Raw genomic sequence first — 21,086 nt, forward strand, 5'->3', positions numbered from 1 at the left:
AATTTGGCATATATGTCGTTTCAAGTTACTCTAGTCTCATTCCCCGAAAAATTTACAAAATACTTGCCGAGGAGTGAAATTGGGTGTTAAAAGCTAAAATGCTTGCCTTTAACTACCCATGCAGACATTATAATTAAATAAATATATTTATTAGTAATAGGAAATTCAATTCTGTCTTATATACTCATTAAAGGGCGACAGAAGAGAATTTGGGTCAACGAGCCTGAGAGACAGCTAAGAGAAGTCAGCATATGTGCTTATTCAAATTTACCGCCATCGAGGTATTTGCTTACATTTCCACGCTTGCGCTAGTGTACACTAGCCCTTGTGCCTAAACTGCCCCCGTAAATTATTGTTTAGGAATGAATTAAAAGCTTCCTATAGAATTTCGCTCAATGAAGGCAATGATGAAACGAGACGAAATGTATATTGAAGCTTTTCAGCCTGTTTTGGAATATTTATGAACAGTATTCGCTAGCATTTGTAAAGAAATTCACGAGAAGGTTACATGACAATTTTTATATCTCTAATTTAAATAAATTATTTCGCTAGCTGCAACTTACCGATTTATACGTAACTGAGTATATTAGTTATACCTCAAAAATAAGGGAAAAGATTACGAACAGCGACATGGGGCATATCAGCGGCTGTTGATAACATGATAACGATAATGTGTTTCATGTTCATGGGTAACGCATACCATGCCATACACCATGGTGTGACTCTAATTTTACGTGTAAAAAATATATCTGTTAGCGGGCCCGCATAAAAACGTATTTATCGTCACTTATCAAAGAAAACAACTGGGTTTAAAATTTATAAATCATTATGTCCTAAGTGCTAGATGTCAACATGACTCGCTTAGTCAAGCCAATGATGGCAGTTCTGCTGTAACAGCTGGAAGGATGTCTGTTGTCAATATTATCGTTCATTACCAGAAAAGCATAGAAAAATGCTCAGGCGACCCTCAAAGGGTAAGATGGAAGTTAATTTCTTGCTAAGATGAGTGATTTCGTTGGTGGGAGATGGGATGCATTTTCTTGACGTATTAGTTTCAGTGAATGTCTTTTTGTCTTCCTTGTGAAGGAGAAATTGTTGTAATAAATTTCTATGTATTTAAATTGTATGCTGCCACTGCTTCTCAATATTTATGTATAGAAAAGAAGCGGGTATGTATTCCATAATAGTGTTTGGTTACGAATGGTGTCCTTTGGTTTGCCCTCGATTGAGAATGGGAACACTAACGGCCCTTTTTCTAACAACTTCTATCTTCAGTATCTGGCAGAAAACATTTCTTTTATCAATTTGCGAGCTACATATTGACTGTATATGATAACATCTACTTATAGGTGCCAAGTTGTGTCGTGGAAATTTTTGGAATTGAATTGATGCCCATTTTGTAATTCTAAATTGCTTAGCAAATAAAAATGTAAATATCGGATGTACTAGTTCTTTCGACTGCTTGTTAGTATTGCTTGGTAGCTAGTGACTTGCGTTGCATCCATAAGCTTGCGGCGGTATACTTTCATTCATGGCAGGGGGGCGTAGCAATTCTCATCATTTTTTCGAAAGTTGGCTGGTTATGCTCTCAAATGTATGACTGGGCAAGTTCATTAAAACCTCGTCTAACGATGCATGATTCGGCTTTCTTGTTTTGGCTGATCGGTATGAGCGCGATGCTCGTCCATCCATATCAGCCGTTTATTTTGATTGCAGACGTGGACCCAATTTCTGTGGCTAGGAGCTATAACCACAGTCGAATTGCATTCCATTGGCATTCCTTCAGTATTGGAGGTATGAAATTAGGAAGAGGTCTTGCTATTTGTAGTATTGTATATAAATTGGAAGTTGTAGTTCTAATGAACTACTCTCGTCCTTAAGTAAACTTTTGCTCTTCCCCATTCTGGTCGAAGTTATTCTCGCGGAATTCAGGCCATAAGCTCCATGCGGATTAAGTAACCCATGATAAATTTACATTTTTTAAAACAATATGTAGGTTTAATCAATACGGGAGGCAGTATAATGATTCAGAAATGCTTTGGATTTCTGTGTTTGCACGGCGTTTCATTTGTCACTTTGAAACTGTTTTATGCCAGGTTGCAAAATTCGTAAATATTTACCAGAATATCTACTTATGGTGTCCAAACAATATGGATGGCCAGGACTACACAGAGGGAGGTTGGAGTGGCAGTTAGTTTGCCCCAGCCCACCCTTCAAGGGGCCCCCAAAAACGTTCTCAGAATTTTCTTGAAATGTGGGGCTGGTTGTAGAAAGAGCCCCCAAGAGAAAATTGCTCTTGACCCATAATGTCTCTTGGTAACCCTGAGAGAAGACCTTTGATGAGTGTCTAGGTAACCCTGAGATTGTTTGTTTTATGTTCTAACTCTACGATGGTCTTGCAGCTTGCTGTGGTTTCAAAGTAAATTTTTAATAGGATCTTAAATCGGTAGAGAAATTGACACCAGTGCTAGCATCATCTATGGCTGAGATTAAGAAAGTTTTCACTAAATATACTTTCCATGGGAGAAGACACTACTAAAGTAGAAGGTAGCAAATAGAAATGCCATAATTCACATTTCAAGGGTAGAGATACATAGAGAGTAAATTCCTAGACAAGACTTTTTGGAAATAATTCATTTAACTGAGTTAAAAACAAATTTTGTCCGATTCCTTTGGTCATTAAAAAAACTCGGGCTTCCACTGCTTCATAAACTCCAGAGAACTACTCAATAGTGCTATATAGTCATTATCCAGATCTTGATACTGCTTGAAGTAGAACATGTGCTGTCCAATAAATATTCCTATGGAGTTGTACAAAGTCAGTATTTTAGTCTGTGAGAGGTAAAGATGTAACCTATTTCTATGACTGTAATGTTTAGGTTTCAGCTCCCAAACTTATATGGTTTCCTCTTTTGGCTGAAATACAAAAATGAGTACTTAATTGTCATCTCTCTGCACAGTTTAATCAAGTGCTGATGGACAAATTAATGCTTCATCTGAAAATTTTAATATATTGTGAGTGTAAAATTTATAATTTAGGTGCTTGAATATGGTGTTGCATTTGTAAGTGTGGTATTATATTTTGTGCTGGAGAATAGGTAGCTGGAATGAAAATTGATTATTATTCCTTCGTTTTTCTCAGCTTCTGCATTGCATGGGGAAGCTATATGGCCTTCCAATAAGTGTTCAGCATTTGCAGAAGACTGGTGTGGGAAGGACGGTAAATGCCCTGAGAAAGTACGAGGGTGCCGTCGGAGATGCCGCCAAAGCCCTCGTACTGAAGTGGAAGCAGATGGTCGCTGCGGAGGGAAGCAGTGAAGAGGAGAATGAGGAACAGAGGGGCGAGGAGGAGGAAGAGGAGGAGGAGGAGGAAGAAGACGATGAAGGGATAGAGGAAGATGAAGAAGTACAAGAAGAAGAGGAAGAAGTAGAAGGAGAAGAACCAGCGGAGGAGGAAGAAGAGGATGGGAATATGTCGGGGGAACTTCAGGTTGACTCGGAAGAGGGTGCTGAAGAAGATGAGGCTGTTGAAGAGGAGGAGGAAGATGAAGTGGCCGAAGAAGAGGAAGTACAAGAAGTTGAAGAAGAGGACGATGAGGAGGGGATAGGAGAAGGGGAAGAACAAGAAGAAGATGGTGATGAGGAGTTGGAAGAGCCAGCAAGATCCCCACCACCCTCAAAGGTAAATGGGAGCGACGTGAGAGGGGAGAGAGGGAAGCATTCTAGTCGGGATGATAGTCACAGCCGCCATCACCATCATCGGGAGAAAGGTAGTCACTCTCACAGTGAGAGTAGCAGTGGTTCCTCAAAAGACGCCCACAGGAAGCATGGTGGAAGTGGTGACTCAAAGAGATCTGAAAAGGATGGTGAGAAGTTGAGCCATCATTCTCACCGGAGGAACGAGGAGCGAGTTAACACTAGTAAGGAGCGGGATGGGTCTTCTAGGAAAAGTGAGCACGGGAGAGTGAGCGAGAGCAAGGATGAGAGGGAGAAGAGGAAAGAGCGGGAAAATCGTGAAGCGGCGGGCGTTAAGGGGGACGCTGATGAGTCCCGTCACAACCACAGGGACAAGAAGAGGGAGGAGGAAAGGGGGAAGCACCGAGAGTCGAAGGGACACCACCACCACAAGGACGGGGATGCGGCTGAAGTGAAGAGGCGGAAGGAGAACGAGGAGGAGGGACGCAAGAAGAAACAGGAGGAGGAGGAGAGACGGAGGCAGAGGAAGGAGGAGGAAAGGCGGAGGCAGAAAGAGGAAGAAGATAGGCGAAGGCAGAAAGAAGAGGAAGATAGGCAAAGGCAGAAAGAGGAGGAAGATAGGCGAAAGCAGAAAGAGGAGGAAGATAGGCGAAGGCAGAAAGAGGAGGAGAAGAGAAAAAGGGAGAAGGAAGAGAGGAGGAGACAGCAGAAGGAGGAGGAAGAAAGGAGAAGAAGGCAAGCTGAGGAGGAGGAGGAGGAAGAGGAGCGTAAAAAGGTGGAAGAGGAGGAGGCGAAAAGGAAGGCAGAGGAAGAGAAGCAGAAGAGGTTAGAAAAGGAGAGGAGGGCCGAGAAGGAGAAGCGATCGAAAGAGAAGGAGAGTTTGAAAAGGAAAGATGAGAGAATCAACGGGAAACCAGAGGGTGAGAAATTAAAGGGGAGCACGTCATCACAAAGTAGGAATAGTGAGGGGTCCAAGGAGAAAATCAAAAGTTCCAAGGAAGAGCACTCATCAAAGACATCCCCGAGTGACTTAAAGAGAAAAGTAGACAAGTTAGCATCTAGTTCGAAAGGTGAAAAGTCTAAGAGTGAAGTGTCTGATGGTTCAGTGCCAAAAGTAAAGAAGCGGAAAGTTATGGAGATGGAGGATGGTAGCATTGACTGTGTTTCTGGTGCCAGTTTTGCCGAGGCGCTTGGTATGGTGGAGCCTCCCCCTAGGAGATCCAAGGGTACCCCTGCTTCCCCGACCAAAGTGAAGAAAAAGAAGGATGTTCCTCAACCATCATCTAGTAAATATAGTGGTAGTAGTTCCTCCAGTGTTTCCAGGACTGATAAAAATAGCACCACACCACCAAGTTCAAAACCTGTTCAAGTTGTGGAGGTACGTATCTTATTTTTATTATAAATTTGTGATAAGTAAGAATTTTTCTCTTAACTACTATGATTAAAAAAGTATTCAGGAATATGTCATTGTGATTGACTAGAAGGAAGATTGTGCTTCTGTAATTACATGATAGAAGCTAACTAATCATTTATTGGGGTAAATGATGGGATAAAATTTGTAGAATTTTATTTTTGAGGCTTTCCTTACGTCCTGGGGCATTGCAGTTCATGAATTTTCTCTAAGCTTTCAGTGGTTAATATTATCATTAGAATAGGAAATCTGTTACTGCTGAAGTATCTGGCTGGAATTTCCTTAATTTTTTATGTAATGACTATATCCTGATAAGAATTTTAATAAATTTGTTCATTTTGATATTTTTCATCACACTCAATTACTCTCATCTTAGATGTGTCCCTAGTGCACGCCCTAGATGAAGATTACTAAGCTGTCACTTATGTACTTATGTGCAAAGATGAGATTGTCATCGGGAAAGGTGTGATAGAATACAATCCTATTTTAGAAATCCTTAATCTATTAAGATATTATTGTGAATGTATTTGGTACTGTTGCTAATGAGCTGAAACGTTTTAGCGTCATTGGATGTCTGTATTTTTGTAATTGCAAATTTTTATGTAAATGCTCTTTTTGGTGAGTCATGTGCTGAAAGGTGATTGGAGGACGTCAAAACGATTATTTTTTGAGTAGAAAGAATATTTTCATTTGTTTTCAAAGATTCCTTAAGTTTCAATATTCAAAGTTAAGGATATGTTTGTTTCCCATCAGACTCTGCAAAAGTAGTTTCTAAATCATTCCTGAGTATTTTTCTTAATTTTCATGTCACCTTTTTCTATAATTAGTTGTGAGATAATGAGCATATGGTATATCATAATAGTGGATTAGTTATATACATGTATGTGGATTAAGGATAATTGTGAGTAATTTTCTGCGGTGAAGTACACATGACTGTTGAATCATTATGAGGCCTCCATAGTTTTACTGTTTTAGTGTTGACCTACTATTTTTAGTATCTGTCATGCTTTAACATACTTGTAAATATTGAGAAAATGTGAAAACAAATATAACTTCAGAAAATGAATATTAGGCTTCATATAAATTTTTAAGTGCAAACCTACAAATTTGCCAAAAAAGTCCTGGTATTCTTCATTATACCTGGCAAACTAGGCTGCCGCTAAAAGGTTTAATGGATCAATTTGGCATACATGATAGCCTTGAGAAAAAATTCCTCTGGACTTGGAATCTAACTGTGGACCATTGGCTTTCCTGGACCACTGTGCAGACCACTATGCTATCTAGGTTCCTGACCACCCATGGCATTTTTTTTATTATTGTGTTCTGCTGCTAATTAGCCCAACTATAGTAGTTGGATGTCTGTATTTTTGTAATTGGAAATTTTTGTAGAAATTTCATCTCTTGTCAATGAGTTGTATGCTGAAAGGTGGGTTGTAAAATTGCCATGGGAGGTCAGGAACCTGGGTAGCTTAGTGGTCTGCATAGTGGCCTGGAAAGCCATAAGGTCCGTGGTCCGATTTCCGGTCCAGTGGATATTTTTCTCATGGCAATTCATGTATATTTCACCACTGTTCGCATGGCAGGCTGTGAAATAATAAACGATAAATTTGGTGATGAACATTTGCATTTTTAAGTTATAAAATTTCATGAATATACGCTAGTGCTTTTGTTTTTCATGATAAATATTGTAATATTTTCAGCCGTATGATCCTACTGCTGCGGGCCTCAGCTTACTTTCTCCCGGTGCTTCCCTAAAACCATTGGAAAACTTGGAGGTTGACATTGACGCTACTCTGCCAACGACCGTGCCTCACTACCGTCCCCTTCCTTATCCGCGATTAGATTACTCCCCTCCCAGAGCCAATCACCACAAAGGCATGATCACCGAGGAGGAAGCTCTCTCTGCTATTATGAACAGCAAAACTCAGAGGTAAGTTTGCCATACTTGGGTATAGTTTTGTGGTTGAAGCATCGATATTGGAGCTGTTTGGTGCTCCATTTGTATCTTATGTAGATTTCGTGTTTAAAGAGCCATTTAATTTTTTGTGTCATAATGGACAATCTTAGTATGTTAGGTAGCTGTTGACCATGACTCCTAAAGTTGGGTCTTGTTAAGAAATCTAGACCCCTCTATCCTTAAAATGTTAATGGCCCGATTTAGGTTTAAGAGTATTTTCTTGTTTTAATTGCCTCTTAGTTATAAAGACATGGTATTTTTGTTATTCCTGAGGTCAAAGATCCCTTGAATAAAAGCATTACTGAACAGTAAGAGTTGATCAGGAGATGTTTGTGTAGGAGTTTTAAGATTATAATAGCAAAGGGTTCAATAAAGAGTTCATCTCATAACGGAAGTGGAGGTGTGCTTAGAGGAAGGAAGATGAGGATAGGGTGGTATAACGTTCAACATTTAATTCAGTGAATCAACTTAACTCATTAATATTAAACACAATTGTCTGGGGTTATTACTCACAAAGAAAATCGGGATTAACAACACGTATCATTAGATTACAAATATAATTACACACAAATTGTGGAGACAATTAATATGTACGTAGGATGAAATATCAGGAGCGACGATGTGTATAACCAAACGCCACTATTTCCATTTTATGACTACCTTTTTGTTCATTTTTGCGTAGTCAACAAGAATCGTTGTCCATTATTAATTTACTCCCATTGTTTTTCTCCCTTTGTTGTGAAGAATTGTTATAGTGGCACTATTAAAGATATAAATATAAAGGAAAATGGAGGTTAGATGGAAGGATAGAAGTAGGAACAAGGAAGTTACTGATATTAAGGCACATAGAGGAAACTGTTTGAGGAAATAGGGTGGAGACAGAGGGTGTGGAATTGTGAATGGAGCATGTACTGAAGGAAAGACAATGTTATCAATAGGGATGGAGTGATGAATGATGACTAAGTGAGCAAGGGGTAGGAGAGAACTGGGATCATGGTTAGAAATAAGCATTATTTCAATTCCTATGTTGGTGATCCTGGTTGGATAGGCATCACAAATAGATTTAAAAAGCAGCTTTTTCTGTCAAGAAAAGGTCACAATCACAAAATAGACCCTCTGAAACAGCTTTATAATTATGTGAAATATTCTTTCCTGCATCAGGGGTAGGGGATTGGAACGGTCTATGAAAGGTAGTTTTTGTACCCCTTCTCATGTAACCTAAAGACCATCATTAGAAGGTTAAATTATATTGAATTCTAAGTCTCTTTTCCATTTATGTATGTTTACTATATTTAGGGTAATTTTTTAATTGTATTGTTTATTATTGTGTTTCTCCGTGTATATGTTTTTTTATTGCAACGCCATGTACATATTAACTTGGATAAAATCAATCTATATTACCACTTGAAAAAATGGTCGACATCTAACATTATATTTTTAATAATAATAATAATGGTTTTTTTATGAATCGATGAAGGGGATTCATAGTGACATTTGGACATGGGTAAATTTTCTTTGATGCCATTATTTTAAAAATTATCAATTCTGGGGATATAATTTGTTAAGTTGGTATTTTTAGTCATTTTAAATGCTGTGTGGTTAGCTCAGTTCCTGTTGTACAATTTTCTCTTTCATAATCAACCTTATTTCGTAGCTAGTCTTTGAAAATGTGGGGCATTTATGAAAGCTGTTCCCTGATTCCACATTTGAGTGTGTACATGCCATTGATGGCAGCTCTTGTTTGTGTTGCTGAGTGATTCCAATTGGTACCCTGGAAAGCATTTTCCTCTCAAACCATCTTTGGAGATTTCAATCTCTCATAGTTATGAAAATAAAAAAATGTTAGAAAAATTACAGGTTTTGAATGATTTCCCATGTATCCATTTCATTAAGCTATAAATATGGTTTGTAATTTTTATTTATCCTGGTCATTCAAAGGAAAACATTCAGCTTCCAGGATACATATTTAACTTCTATTCAGGGCAATGGGGACGTTTCCCGTGCAAAAATAATAAATAGTTTTTAGATTGAAAACCAGGTCATGTGTATTCATTAGAGAGCATGCTCTGCAGCCTAAAGAAACTTGTATTTTGACTTGCAAGTCTTATTTTGTCATCACCATTTTTTTCTAGGACCAAAGTTTATTCTGGCGTGAAAAGCTTATATAACTCTGTTCCATCACTGTATGACTTATGCATCAGATTATTACAAGAAAACATTGATGGTAAGTACAATTGATTATTTTGTCCTATCTTCTATTAAGGTTATCTATGATGCTTACTTGCTTGTGAGAAGATGTTTGAATGTCTTTTATTTGAGGTAAGGTTCCTTAGCTGCTATTCTACCTGGCAATAATATCTAGCCTTGTGAAGTGTATTTGTGGCTTAACCCTTTTTAGGCATAAAGGGTAGGTGTCATCTTTCGTTGCCTATTTGCCCTTGAATATATATTATAATATGTCATTATTTGAATATTTAGTCTAAATTCCTTTGCATAAAAGAATTGTAGTAGAGCAAAATGGTAAAACATTTTTTCTGAAATCATATCAGAGCTTTACAAATTTAATTAGTAATTCTAAAGTTCTCTGAGTGTATGCAGTGCCCAAATAACATTAAGACAAGGCCACGAAGCAACTGGCAATTGCAGTGCCCCCTTTTTCTCCACTCTTGTCATCTCTTTTTACCAGAGCCCATGTTTGTATCCCATGTGCGTCTGTAAGAGGTGCTTCGTTGTTTTTCAGAGATGTATTCCTTTATGATGATGCATTGCTTTATGTTTTTGCTAATTTCAGCATTGGGGCAGACGGGTGGAGTTCCATATGACTTACTGAAGCCTGTACTAGAAAGAGCCAATCCTCAACAGCTTTTATTTCTTGAAGATGAGAACCCTTACTTGGTTGAGGATACCGATGCTCTTTGGGCGGACCATTGTAAGAAGGAGTTTCGTGGAAAACGACGGGAGGAGATGGAGAGTTGGAGAGAGATGTATTTAGTAAGAATAATGTTACATTCAAATTTCTCACAGCTGGTTAAGCTTCGTTCACAGCTTCTCACAAGTTAACTAGGTGATAAAAGTATGATGCACTCAAAAGGCCTGTTTACTCTATACATTAACATGTATGAGTTAATTTGTAAATGCATGAATGATTTTTGTGAACTACAAAGGAACATGTACGAAGGCATGAACCAAATTAGAACAGGTTCTATTTCTGCACATGCATTTGCACGAAATGGGTGGTTACACAGTGCATTTTCCTGTTCATTCACATGTTTATGCATTTAGACATTAACTCGTACGGGTACCGTGTATGAAAACAGGTACCTATAACCTTCAGAAAAGTGTACTCCACTTCATTGATTAATGTCCTCCCTTTTTTATGGCCATAAATCTGTTGTAGGAAAGTGGATATTGGGGAATTGATGATCTCATTTTTCTGTGCTGGCCGTGCACAGACCTAAATTAAACACTTCAAACTGGACCTAACCTTATTTACCACACTAAATTTTGACCAAGGGAAGTATGTATGCATAGATGTTATTGCATTCAATTTAAAACTATCAAATAATGATCGTCAGCCACAAATCCTGATGCAATTCTTGTGCCTATTATTTCCAACATTAAAAAATGGCACTGAGTGTGAATTTATCAGGCCGCAGTTATTTACTCTAGCCATTAACATTTGTTGTTATGCCCCGCTGAATTTTTCACCCACCAAATGACTTCTTCTTCTCCTCAAATCTTCACTCAAACTTAACCTACACATTATCTAGGTTACCTCTCTAATTTTTGACCTAGAGATAAATGTACATTTAGACGTTATTGCATACCAAAAAACAATTGCCAGCCATGAGTTCTGATGCGATCCATGTGCCTATTATTTCCATCATCAAAAAATGGAACTGAGTATGAATTTGTTAGGCTGCAGTAATTTCCTCTTGCCAGGAACTTCTGTTATGATATTTATCTGACTCACTGAATTTTTCACTGACCAAATCACTTCACCTTATTCACAAATCTTTGCACAAATGAATTCTGTGGCCATAGACCGCTTGAGGATATTTGATAAGATAATGTTACAACTTTCAGCGGAGGCAATATCTTTATGTGTGCATTTTATCATACTTTTTCCGATCATCTGTCGTCTGTGAACTTGGCATAAAGCTGAGTTAACCTAACGCTCACTTACACCATTGCTCTCTGCTGTCATGCGATTAGGTAAATGATTGTATACCCACCATCTATTCCACTAAAAATTTGAACTAAGCTTAAAAATAATTCTATAAAAAATAACCCCAAAAATATGCCAGGGGAGGCTTGAAGTCATCAGCATATGAATTAAATTGTCGATGTGTGGTCAGTTGTTGCATTCATCGGTGTATGTAGATGTATTTTCTGCACCTGAAACAATGCTGTGTTATCCATATTGTGACTTTTATGTCACATTTTATGTATTTAATGGTAGATGATCAAGACATGGACTTAAAGGCATAGCTACTTCCATCTTTTCTTCCATGAAAATCATAGGCTTTAGATGGTACATTACCAATCACTCGTTATACTCAATGAAATTCTTGTGGTATGTCATACTCACCAGAAAGGTCTTCTAATCTACCTCTTTTACAAAAATTTCATTTGACAGTTTAAAAAAGTTTAAATAAAAAAATTCTCTGTAAAGAGTTGATGTTTTTTAAAACTCTCAAGGCCATGTTGTATGATTTATCATTCCATTTCAGCGCTGCTCTGATGAACGAGAGGCAAAATTGAAAGTATTAGCTGCCAACATAAAGCGTTCTAAGGAGCAGTCTTCTCAGTCTATCCACAAGACAAAGTTGGCGTATGTAGATACCGTTGCAAAACCTCCAAGAAGTATAGCTAGAACTCAGGTTTGTATCTATGGTGTAGGTTTAAGGTGTTTTTACTAAATTTATTCGTGTTAAATGAGCATCAAAAATAATGGTTGTGGTTTAAATGGGTTAACACCTAGGAATAATTATTTAAGTAACATTCATATAACTTGATGAATGAGAAATTTATTGATGGTATGTTATTAACGGTATCAAAAGGACCCCACTTCACAGTCTCCGTTTTAATCCTCCGTAAAGCTGGCTGTTGTTCTTTTTAGAGTTACTTATTTCATTAAAAATGGTTGAGTTTCCAATATTTAACAATGCGGATTTGCTTGCTATAAATTGGAAAAACTTCTATATTTAGGTTACAGTGTGATTTGACTTGAAAATAGGTACCTAATTAGGGAATTATTTTCAGTGATTGTGATTTTTGCTCAAAGTTTAGAAGTTAACTAATGACCAGTGGTTTTCAGGCAAGATTTATTTTGGCCTTTACATTTAAGCATTTAATTCCTCACCACACTGGAATGTCCTAGGTGCAGAGCTTCCTGGTTAGGGTCAACTACACAGACTGTATTTGACCCCTTGTCTCTCAAATGTTGATGGAAATCAGTGTGGATTTTTTCCTCTTAAATGAAAAAGTTGCATGGGAATCACTGACAAAAAATCGAAAAAAATCTGAAAAAATGGTATTTAAAGTATGACAGTTATTTCGTAGACAAAAATTGTCAACGTCACATGTCACAGATTATACATAGAATCAATGTAAACAGATGTTTGATGGTTTAATTTTGTACAATTTGTGTGAAAATAAGCAAATGTTAAAAAAAGCCTATCTAATTTTTATATTGTTTGTTTGTACAAAGTGATTTTCATTGCTAATGTTTATATTCTTTTGTCTGTCTTGGTGGCGGCATGGTAAAACCTTCGCATGCCAATCCAAAGGTTGCGAGTCCTGCCCAGTTAAGGTACCACTATCCTGGGCATGGATGTTTGTGTTTATACAGCTGTTGATTATTGGGATCCTCGATGTTAATGCCGCATGCTCTGTTCGGTGTACATGGAAATAAATATGATCCAAGATTTTTAGCTCTAGCTTTCAGGGGCTGAAACAGTTTCAGGTTAATAGCACTAAACCACTACTTTGTCATTAAATCTTTACTTTTTCTTTCAATTTTCTGTTTTGAGTATCTTCATCTAAGTAAAAAATTCTCAAGGTACTATAATGTGATTGGCTGAATAAGACTGTCAGTATGAAACTAGCAACAAACTCAAATTAATTCAAGAAGAGGCGTAGTACCAAAGTGAAATTTTTTTTTTCTGTGATATTTTGGACTACTTTGGAAAAGAGATTTAAAAAATGATTCTTTAAATTGAGTTGGCATTAGGCAATGTCAAAATAGCCCCATGAAATTCCATTAAAAAGTAATAAAACAAGTAAAATGTAAAAAATCCATAGTACAGTGATTATGCCGTGATATTCTACTAGCCTGTCATACCACTTAATAAAAAGGTATTCTATTTATTTGAATGAAAATGCCCCAAAAAATAGTGGTACTCAATGAATGGTAAAGTAAGAGGTATACAAGTTTCACTGCTTAGGTTTTTGTGAAATAAAGAAAAATGCAATACAACACATCGTACATTTCAAGCCACTTATGGATATGTATTAGGAGTATAATTTATGGTCTCAGGCATGACCTCATGGAATTGATTTAACATGACAGATTGTAAAAATCTTTTTAAGTCCTCATAAATATAATACTGTATTACCTAGGTTTTGATGTCATCATCATCATCTGGTACATTTACATGATGATGATGATGTTGTGCCGTGTCAAAACCGAGGTCAAACAGTATTATATTTACCGTTTTCCTCCGAATATATAGTACCCCTCTGAATATAGTCCCCCCCTTTAATTTTGAGACTTGAGTTTCGGGAAAAAATAAAAAAAAAATGGGTTTGAATATAGTCCCCCCCATGACTTTTATCACAAGCCTTTTTGGAAATTTTGGAAAAAAGGGGGGACTATATTCAGACCTATACGGTATGTGGAATTATAAAGTTTCTTTTACATTTCATTGCATCAGTTAGGGGGTTTAATTTAGATTGTGCTTTTACTTATCAGATTGAGGTTAATGGAAGGTAAAGATGTGTGTTGTTATTGTGTTTATTTATGTTTTAGGCAAAGTTTGGAACAGCAAGAATGCCCCTGAAACCTCCAGTGAAACCAATCAGAAGTATTAGTGGTCCAAGTGATGCACCAAAACCTACCAGTCTTGGTAATGCCATTTCCTCTGCAACTGCTTCCTCCTCAGTCCCAGTCTCTCTGTCAGCCGCTGCTGCCCAGTCACGGATTGGGGTTGTTGGTAAGTTTAGTCATTATTGAGCGCTTGGGTGGCAGTTTCTCAATTGGGATTCGATGTAGGCATGTACTGGATGAGCTGTTTTGCCTTAGGTTTTACATTTAGGTACCTTGGCATGTATAGTGATGAATTTTTGCTCTTCATTATGGACTTAACATATGTTTTGGTGGTCTAACTATCGTCTGATTGACTTCAAAAAAATTTTACCTGTTTTTTGAAAATTATATCTGCAAAAGAACTCAAGTAACCAATTTCTTGAGGTCGTACGCACTTACCCAGGAAGTATTTGCACTGTACTGAACTTGTGCAGAGCCATCACTGCTATGTACCTTTTGATTTGAATCTTTTTATCATGGCAATTTTGCCCATTGTATTTATACGGTCAACAAATACAGTATAGCATAGATTATCTGTTCCTTGAATTATCCTATTATCGGTATCTACCCTGACCCTTGTCTCCCTTTCATATTTCCTATATTCCTTTCTCGTCCTTCATACCCACTGCTGCATCTACTCTCTCTTTCAGTCAGTGGACATGGTCAGGTCTAAAAAATTGTTGCATCTTGATGGGAAAAAAGTTTTTGCTGAAAATTGCCCTTATTTCCTATCCACCATGCAGCATCAATATAACTCCCATTGAATACCCAAGGCAAGACCTGTTTTACCTGCCATTTCTGTAGGAGTATTGTCAATTGACATCAGAGCACTCTTTATTTTGGCAGTATTCCTGAGGGACTCCTGCTTCAACATATTCAACTTATCTTCAAGGTCATTTACTCATTTAGTCAAGGCAACCTTTTTTCTTAAAACATAATTTAACCACTCACTTTACTAAGATTACATTGGACTGCTATAAAAGCTTTTGTTTGCTCACTTAGCATCGTCGTGTGATCACAAATGATGCTCTTCCTATATTGAATTTTTTCACTCACTCTGCTCATTTTGCATAACTAATATCTTCTTCAAAAGTTCACCGAGCAAGAGCAAGGATTTATCTTCTGAAGTGCTGCATGATGCCATTTGCTTAGCAGTTCCATTCGCTGTGCAGTCTGGACAATTCCTAATGGTGTCAGGATCGCAATTGTGACTACTCCACCATAGTTGTCGGCTATCCTAAAGTAATTTCAACAAATCATTTTGCACGTTTGGCACACTGAATGAAAACATAGGTTACACCTGTGTGCAGGAAACATACCTCTGGTTATGCTTCATTAAATTACTGCAGCAATTGCACTGAGATGGCATTTTATGATTAGAAGCAAATAGGGAACAGTGAATAACAGTGAGCCGAACCTCAAACACTTCCATTCAGGTTAACTGCAACTCTCATGTTTTTGTTACATTATAGTTTAAAATATTTAAAAGATAATTCTTAATCTGAAAAATTATAAAGAAACCAAAATCATGGCATACTATCTGAACTTCACATGGCATTTTGAAGTAACTTACCAGAAATAAATCCCCATTTTCATTTTGTGCTTCATGTAAAAAACTGCAGTCCTATTAAAAATTAATTGTTAAATGTCTTTGCCTTTAACCTTTGAACAGTCGTGTGTTTACTTTTCTTAGTAATGTTTATATTCATGCTTATAATCATCGAGTGTTCCTTAAGTCTTCGTGTAATCATGTTGTCTAGGTATGTATGTATCTAGTTTCGTATGCATTGGATTCAAATAATGGCAATTGGGACAATATTTTGAAACCTCTGTCCCTATTGCTCCTCATGTGCAATCCTGGAAAGATGACTGTTTGAATTACAAGCTACGATGGCTAATTTTGTGTGTCTAAAATGGTGAAAAAAAGAATGCTGAATTAAGCAATTATGACAATGCATGTGGTTAAGAGTTTTCTATTGTTTTATATGAAAATATTCATGTAAATGTAGCAAAAAAGAATTTTATAAACTATTGCATAGACTATCACCTGGACAGCTTCGGATATAATTTTTAAAATTTTTAACCTTGGTTTTTTCTATTTACCATTAACACATTGCGTACGGATGGTGAGAATTCTCGTCATTTTTTTCCCGAACGTGCCGGACGGATGATGAATATTCTCGTCATTTTGGCGCGTAAACCTAAACAATTTTAAAGCGTACAATACGTATTCGTTAGTACGTTTTCAGTTGTTGTTCATTATTCATAATGAATTGATACATCATAACGTTTGATTGGGTAAAGTTATATTCTAAACATAAGCTTTTTAACCATGTTTGAACCAAAGGCTTTACGCCCTAATAGGCACATATTTCCAGAATCGGCATTCCTAGGAATTTAAATACCCCGATACGCAACGTGTTAAAAATACATATACATATATCAAATATGTATTGAATTTAATAAATCAATTTCCATTGCATAAGATCGTCTATTACGGCTAAAAGTGATAGATTACAAAAATGAACAGATTTGAAGAAATTATTTGCAAAGTTGGCTCTGACATACCCATTACACTAACGTGGCTGCTCTTGTTTTGCCAAAAGGTGCCACAGCTGGAAGTGTTAAATGTTTTCTTTAATCGATATTGTGCCAAGTGCCTGGAGAAGGTGGTAGCCTTGTGAGTAAAGTACTTGGCTGTTGATTGAAGGGTCCTGGGATCAAGTCCAGGCTGAAGCCTTTGAATGCCCCTCAAAATAAAATCCTCAAAAGTGAGCTGGCCCAGGGAAAGGAACTAGCCCCCTTACTCTGTATATGTGATATACACATGCCATGGCTGGGAAGTCCCTTAAGTGTCACCACAAGATAATATTCAAATGTTGCTAGGCAATAGGAAATAAACACCCATGAGATGTTGTTTTGGTTTCAGCTGCCAAAGCTTAATATTTTTTGTAGAGATGGGTCGAATAGCATTTTTCTCGAATTCCGATATCGAATTCAAATATTTAATTATTTTCCGAATACCTCACTTGAATATCGAATATTGCATTACTGAATGCTAAAAATGGGTTTTTACACCAATTTTAAATATAAATGAGAGTTAAAATAAAAAAAATGCTGAAAACTTTGCCAGTCATTTTACTTCAATACGGCTCCTAAATCCTGACGCAACTATTACCCATGATTAAATAAAACTTGCGCATATGGAGTACCGGAATGTTTTTTTTTTATAATTCATATTTAAGGTTATATTATTAGTAATGCTTCTCTGCATTTATGGAAAAACTTAGAATAAATAAAAAATTGACAATTACTTTATATAATTGGAATAAGTAAAATGTGAATTTCATCATGCAACAGGGAGTCGGAAAAGGAGCAGCCAATCACGTGTGCATTTGAATGTATACATACATCCTGTTTACTGTTGTTCTCGTGAAGGCATCAGCATTTTACATATTTTAGTGCTTACTTTCAATGATAATTTTTCGTGAAAATATGTTTAAAGAATTGAACCAACCAAATGTACAAACCTTCATGTGAGACCCAACCATTTTCTACAGATTTGAAGAGAATCACCAACGATCTGTGCTTTGTATTAGAATAATTGATAACTTTTTGTCACTGAATATCGAATAGTGTAAAAGCTCATTATTCAGGGTATTCAGTGATTTGACTATTCGAACGTCCCATCTCTAATTTTTCATGATATTAGCGATGAAAAGCACCAGAAAAGCCTAAATTTATCCATTCCGTAACACAACAATACACCTTTCAGTGCTCTTCATCCTAGCAGAAGTATATAAGGGTCTACTGTTGTGCTTCATGCTGCATAATTGTAGGATTTTTCTAATACTTTCCATTGCTAACATCACGAAAAATATTAAGCGTTAGTGGCTGAAACCAAAAGTACATCTCATGGGTATTCATTTCCTATCACCAAGCAAAATTTTAACGAGATCTGGTGGTGGCTATTGAGGGACTTTCCTTGTTAGCCTGGGGTGAGGTCCAAATCAAACCATAGCTGAGTGACTGCTTACTATCAACGGGCTAATCCGTGATTCCTTTCTTCAGTTGTTTGTAGTTATACCTTAAGATCAGGTGATACTATACTTTGGGCTAACTGAAAATTTATCTCTAAAATTATAAATTGTTTCAATTGATTTATTGATAATTTGCTTATTTTTTTACATTTCAGCAAGTTCACCGAAAAAGCCCCGAGTGGCTCCTCTGATGCAAAAGACTCTAAAATTTATTAAGGGGCGCTATAAGCGGTGAGGGGTGATATTTATTGATGTTTTACGTGTATGTGTGTAGGATCATGAAATTGAAGAAAATGATTTTAAATGTGTGAAGGATATGCCGAATTGATTCAATATGATGAAGAGTCCAGTTCTTAAAGAGTTTGGAATTAAATCCACTCTAGGTGGTTATCATCTAGATCCACGTGAAAAACTTAATTAGTTTGTAAACCAAAACAATACCTGCCTATTATTTATGGTTCTCGATTACCTTATGCTGATAACAATGTGTGAGTCTGTTTTTTATGATCCAAAGGCGTTATTTTCCTATTCCAAGTGTACCTTGGTGTTTGACATTATAATTAATTGTGATTGTAGGATAATGTGTGTTCCCATGTCCTCTTTTCCCATAAAGCGTCACTGTGCAATGCTTTCTGTATGTGTTGTTAGTCGCTATTGTTAACAGCCACTGAGATCTCATGACTACTTTTGCTGGGCCTTTGTACTGCCCTTTGCTATCGCTGGCAAAATACAATAGAAACTTGAAATTTTTTGCAGTGGGCAAGTATTCCTTTTTGGGTATAATTCCATAGTGTTCATCGGTTACTCAAGTAAGGATTTAACTAGTCTACTTTCTATTAAGTCCCATTGCAAAGCTCTTAGAATATTTTGAGATCTGTAGCCTTACCAGCGTGATTTTGCTGATGGTTCGAAATAAAATAGCAATATCCGATACATAAATGATTGATAATTTTTAACATAAACTCACATGACTTAGATTGTGCATGGGAATTGCTTCATATCATACTCTCATGTTTTGAGAATATTTTTGTTCTAAAAACTTGTGGGATATTATTTTTTTCATGAAGTGTAGCCGATCTTTTGGGAATATTTTGCATATCTCACCATCTAAAAAATAAATTATAAGTAATCTTAGATTACCTTAATCCTTAATTTCAGCATTTCTATTTTTTGGAATCACGTAACTGAAGTTTACATATATACATATATAAATATTCTCTTTTATCGAGGTCAGTGTTAGCTGTTTTTCTTACCAAAAAAGAGGACTGAGCATTTAAATTTGTCCTTAGTGATTTAGCCCTAGTGATATGGAAGTGTGATTTTAAGATCAGTGTGTGCGGACTGGAGTTCCAGATCAAGAGATCATGTCCAGCAGGATGAAATGGTGTGCTAGTGTTCAACGAATTTAATTTGGGCCCTTGTGATTTCTGGCCTACATAAAGTGAATCTTACGACTAAATGGTTTTCTGTTGATGTGCTATTCAGTGGAAACGATTGCTTTACGTGTTTTTTTCCATTTTTAATGGCTGTTGTTATTGATTATTTTGAGAATTATAAGCAAGTTTTAAAGAGACAAATGATGATGTGGCATTATGATTTGGCCGAATACGAGGATCGATTTTTGGAATTTCAATTGTATGGATTTCATATGCTATTGTTTCATGTGACTTCTTTCTGTTTCTCTGCTAAGGGACACTTCTGAGTGATGAAGCCGAAATGTTGATGTAATAAAATTATTTTTGGGGAATTTTGATGAACTGTCTTTAATAGCTGTGTTGTGAAGTGCTCAGGAATAAAACAGTTCTAGTTTTCAATGGATTCGTCATTAAAGCTTTGCTGACACTTTTTAGGTGTTCATAAAACATACTTAAATTATGATCATAGTCTATTAATTTATATTGTATTACAAGTGTGACTTATAAAAATTTATTTTTAACTGTCACAATGCCAGCATGAAGACCAACGAAGACTGGTGTGTAGGTGAAAACAGTGTTTCTGTTTGACCGATTTACCATTCTCTTTGCTTCTGATTGTTAAATATTTGCTTAATGCAGTCTTTGGTACATAAAAAACTTCCCTAAACATAGGTTCCACAATGATGCAGTATTGCAAAAGGTTTGAACAAGCTGGTATTATGCATGTTATACCCAATTTTTTATTTCCATCAGTCAGTCCTCTCGTGGAATGCATATTAAAGTGAAGCATCATACCATGCTCGGAATGAAAAAAAGGTTTGCTTTGGAAACTACTTAAATTGGAATCCATATTTTGCCAAACTGTTTGGGAAGTTCCACTGTATAACTTTAGCCTACTTTTTATGCCCTCCCGTTAATTCTCAGCCTTAATCAAGCTATTAATTATTCAAAGCTTAAAATTTATCATAAATTGCAGTAACTTTTCATAAGTAGGCTCTGTAGGCTGTCCCAAAAAAACATTTTTTTTTAAATTTCAAAATCGTCAATTGGATTTTGGTGACCCTCTGGTATACAAGGATAAGCAAAAATTTTTTTTTCGAAAAATTATAAATAGTTAGCGAGAGGCGCCTAAATACCAGCACCCTTAATTTGTCATATGATTTCGTGAAAACTACCAAAATAAGGGTAATCAGGGTAAGTTATGATCCGTTGGGCAAAAATTTCGTCAGTTTTTGCGTATCTTTCACCATTTAGGATTTGCGGTCCACGCAGGCTGGTGCCAAGAGTGGCGCTAAGCGATGCGGCTCGCGTGATGCGGTGCAACAGACGGCTGAGGCCGTCCCCCTCCCCTCCTCCTCTCCCACAGTTGCCCACCATGTTCACATGCTTCAGTGATTCTCTCTCAAATTCAGATTTTCAACTCGTTTCGTAGAACAAATCATACTATCTGGTAATCATACTATACATACAAATCATC

The 21,086-nt window shown here is 36.7% G+C and overlaps 1 protein-coding gene across 1 annotated transcript; it reads left to right on the plus strand.

Moving 5' to 3' along the window:
• Positions 1-711: 711 nt before the first annotated feature.
• Positions 712-20,008, plus strand: LOC124164428 (transcription elongation factor B polypeptide 3). Its single transcript, XM_046541753.1, has 9 exons — positions 712-974; positions 3,143-4,401; positions 4,468-5,074; positions 6,808-7,037; positions 9,197-9,288; positions 9,856-10,055; positions 11,798-11,947; positions 14,098-14,281; positions 18,350-20,008. Exons 1-9 carry the CDS (start codon positions 906-908, stop codon positions 18,427-18,429), a joined length of 2,871 nt encoding a protein of 956 aa, XP_046397709.1. The 5' UTR covers positions 712-905; the 3' UTR covers positions 18,430-20,008.
• Positions 20,009-21,086: the final 1,078 nt, after the last annotated feature.

The sequence above is a fragment of the Ischnura elegans genome, chromosome 8 (assembly GCF_921293095.1).
Source record: "Ischnura elegans chromosome 8, ioIscEleg1.1, whole genome shotgun sequence".
Lineage (NCBI taxonomy): Eukaryota > Metazoa > Arthropoda > Insecta > Odonata > Coenagrionidae > Ischnura > Ischnura elegans.

Coding starts and splice junctions, on each gene's coding strand:
- LOC124164428 (XM_046541753.1), top strand. CDS start 906: ATGTCTGTTGTCAATATTATCGTTCATTACCAGAAAAGCATAGAAAAA. Junction 10,056..11,797: donor GTTGGAGAGAGATGTATTTA/GTAAGAATAATG, acceptor ATTCCATTTCAG/CGCTGCTCTGATGAACGAGA. Junction 14,282..18,349: donor GTCACGGATTGGGGTTGTTG/GTAAGTTTAGTC, acceptor TTTACATTTCAG/CAAGTTCACCGAAAAAGCCC.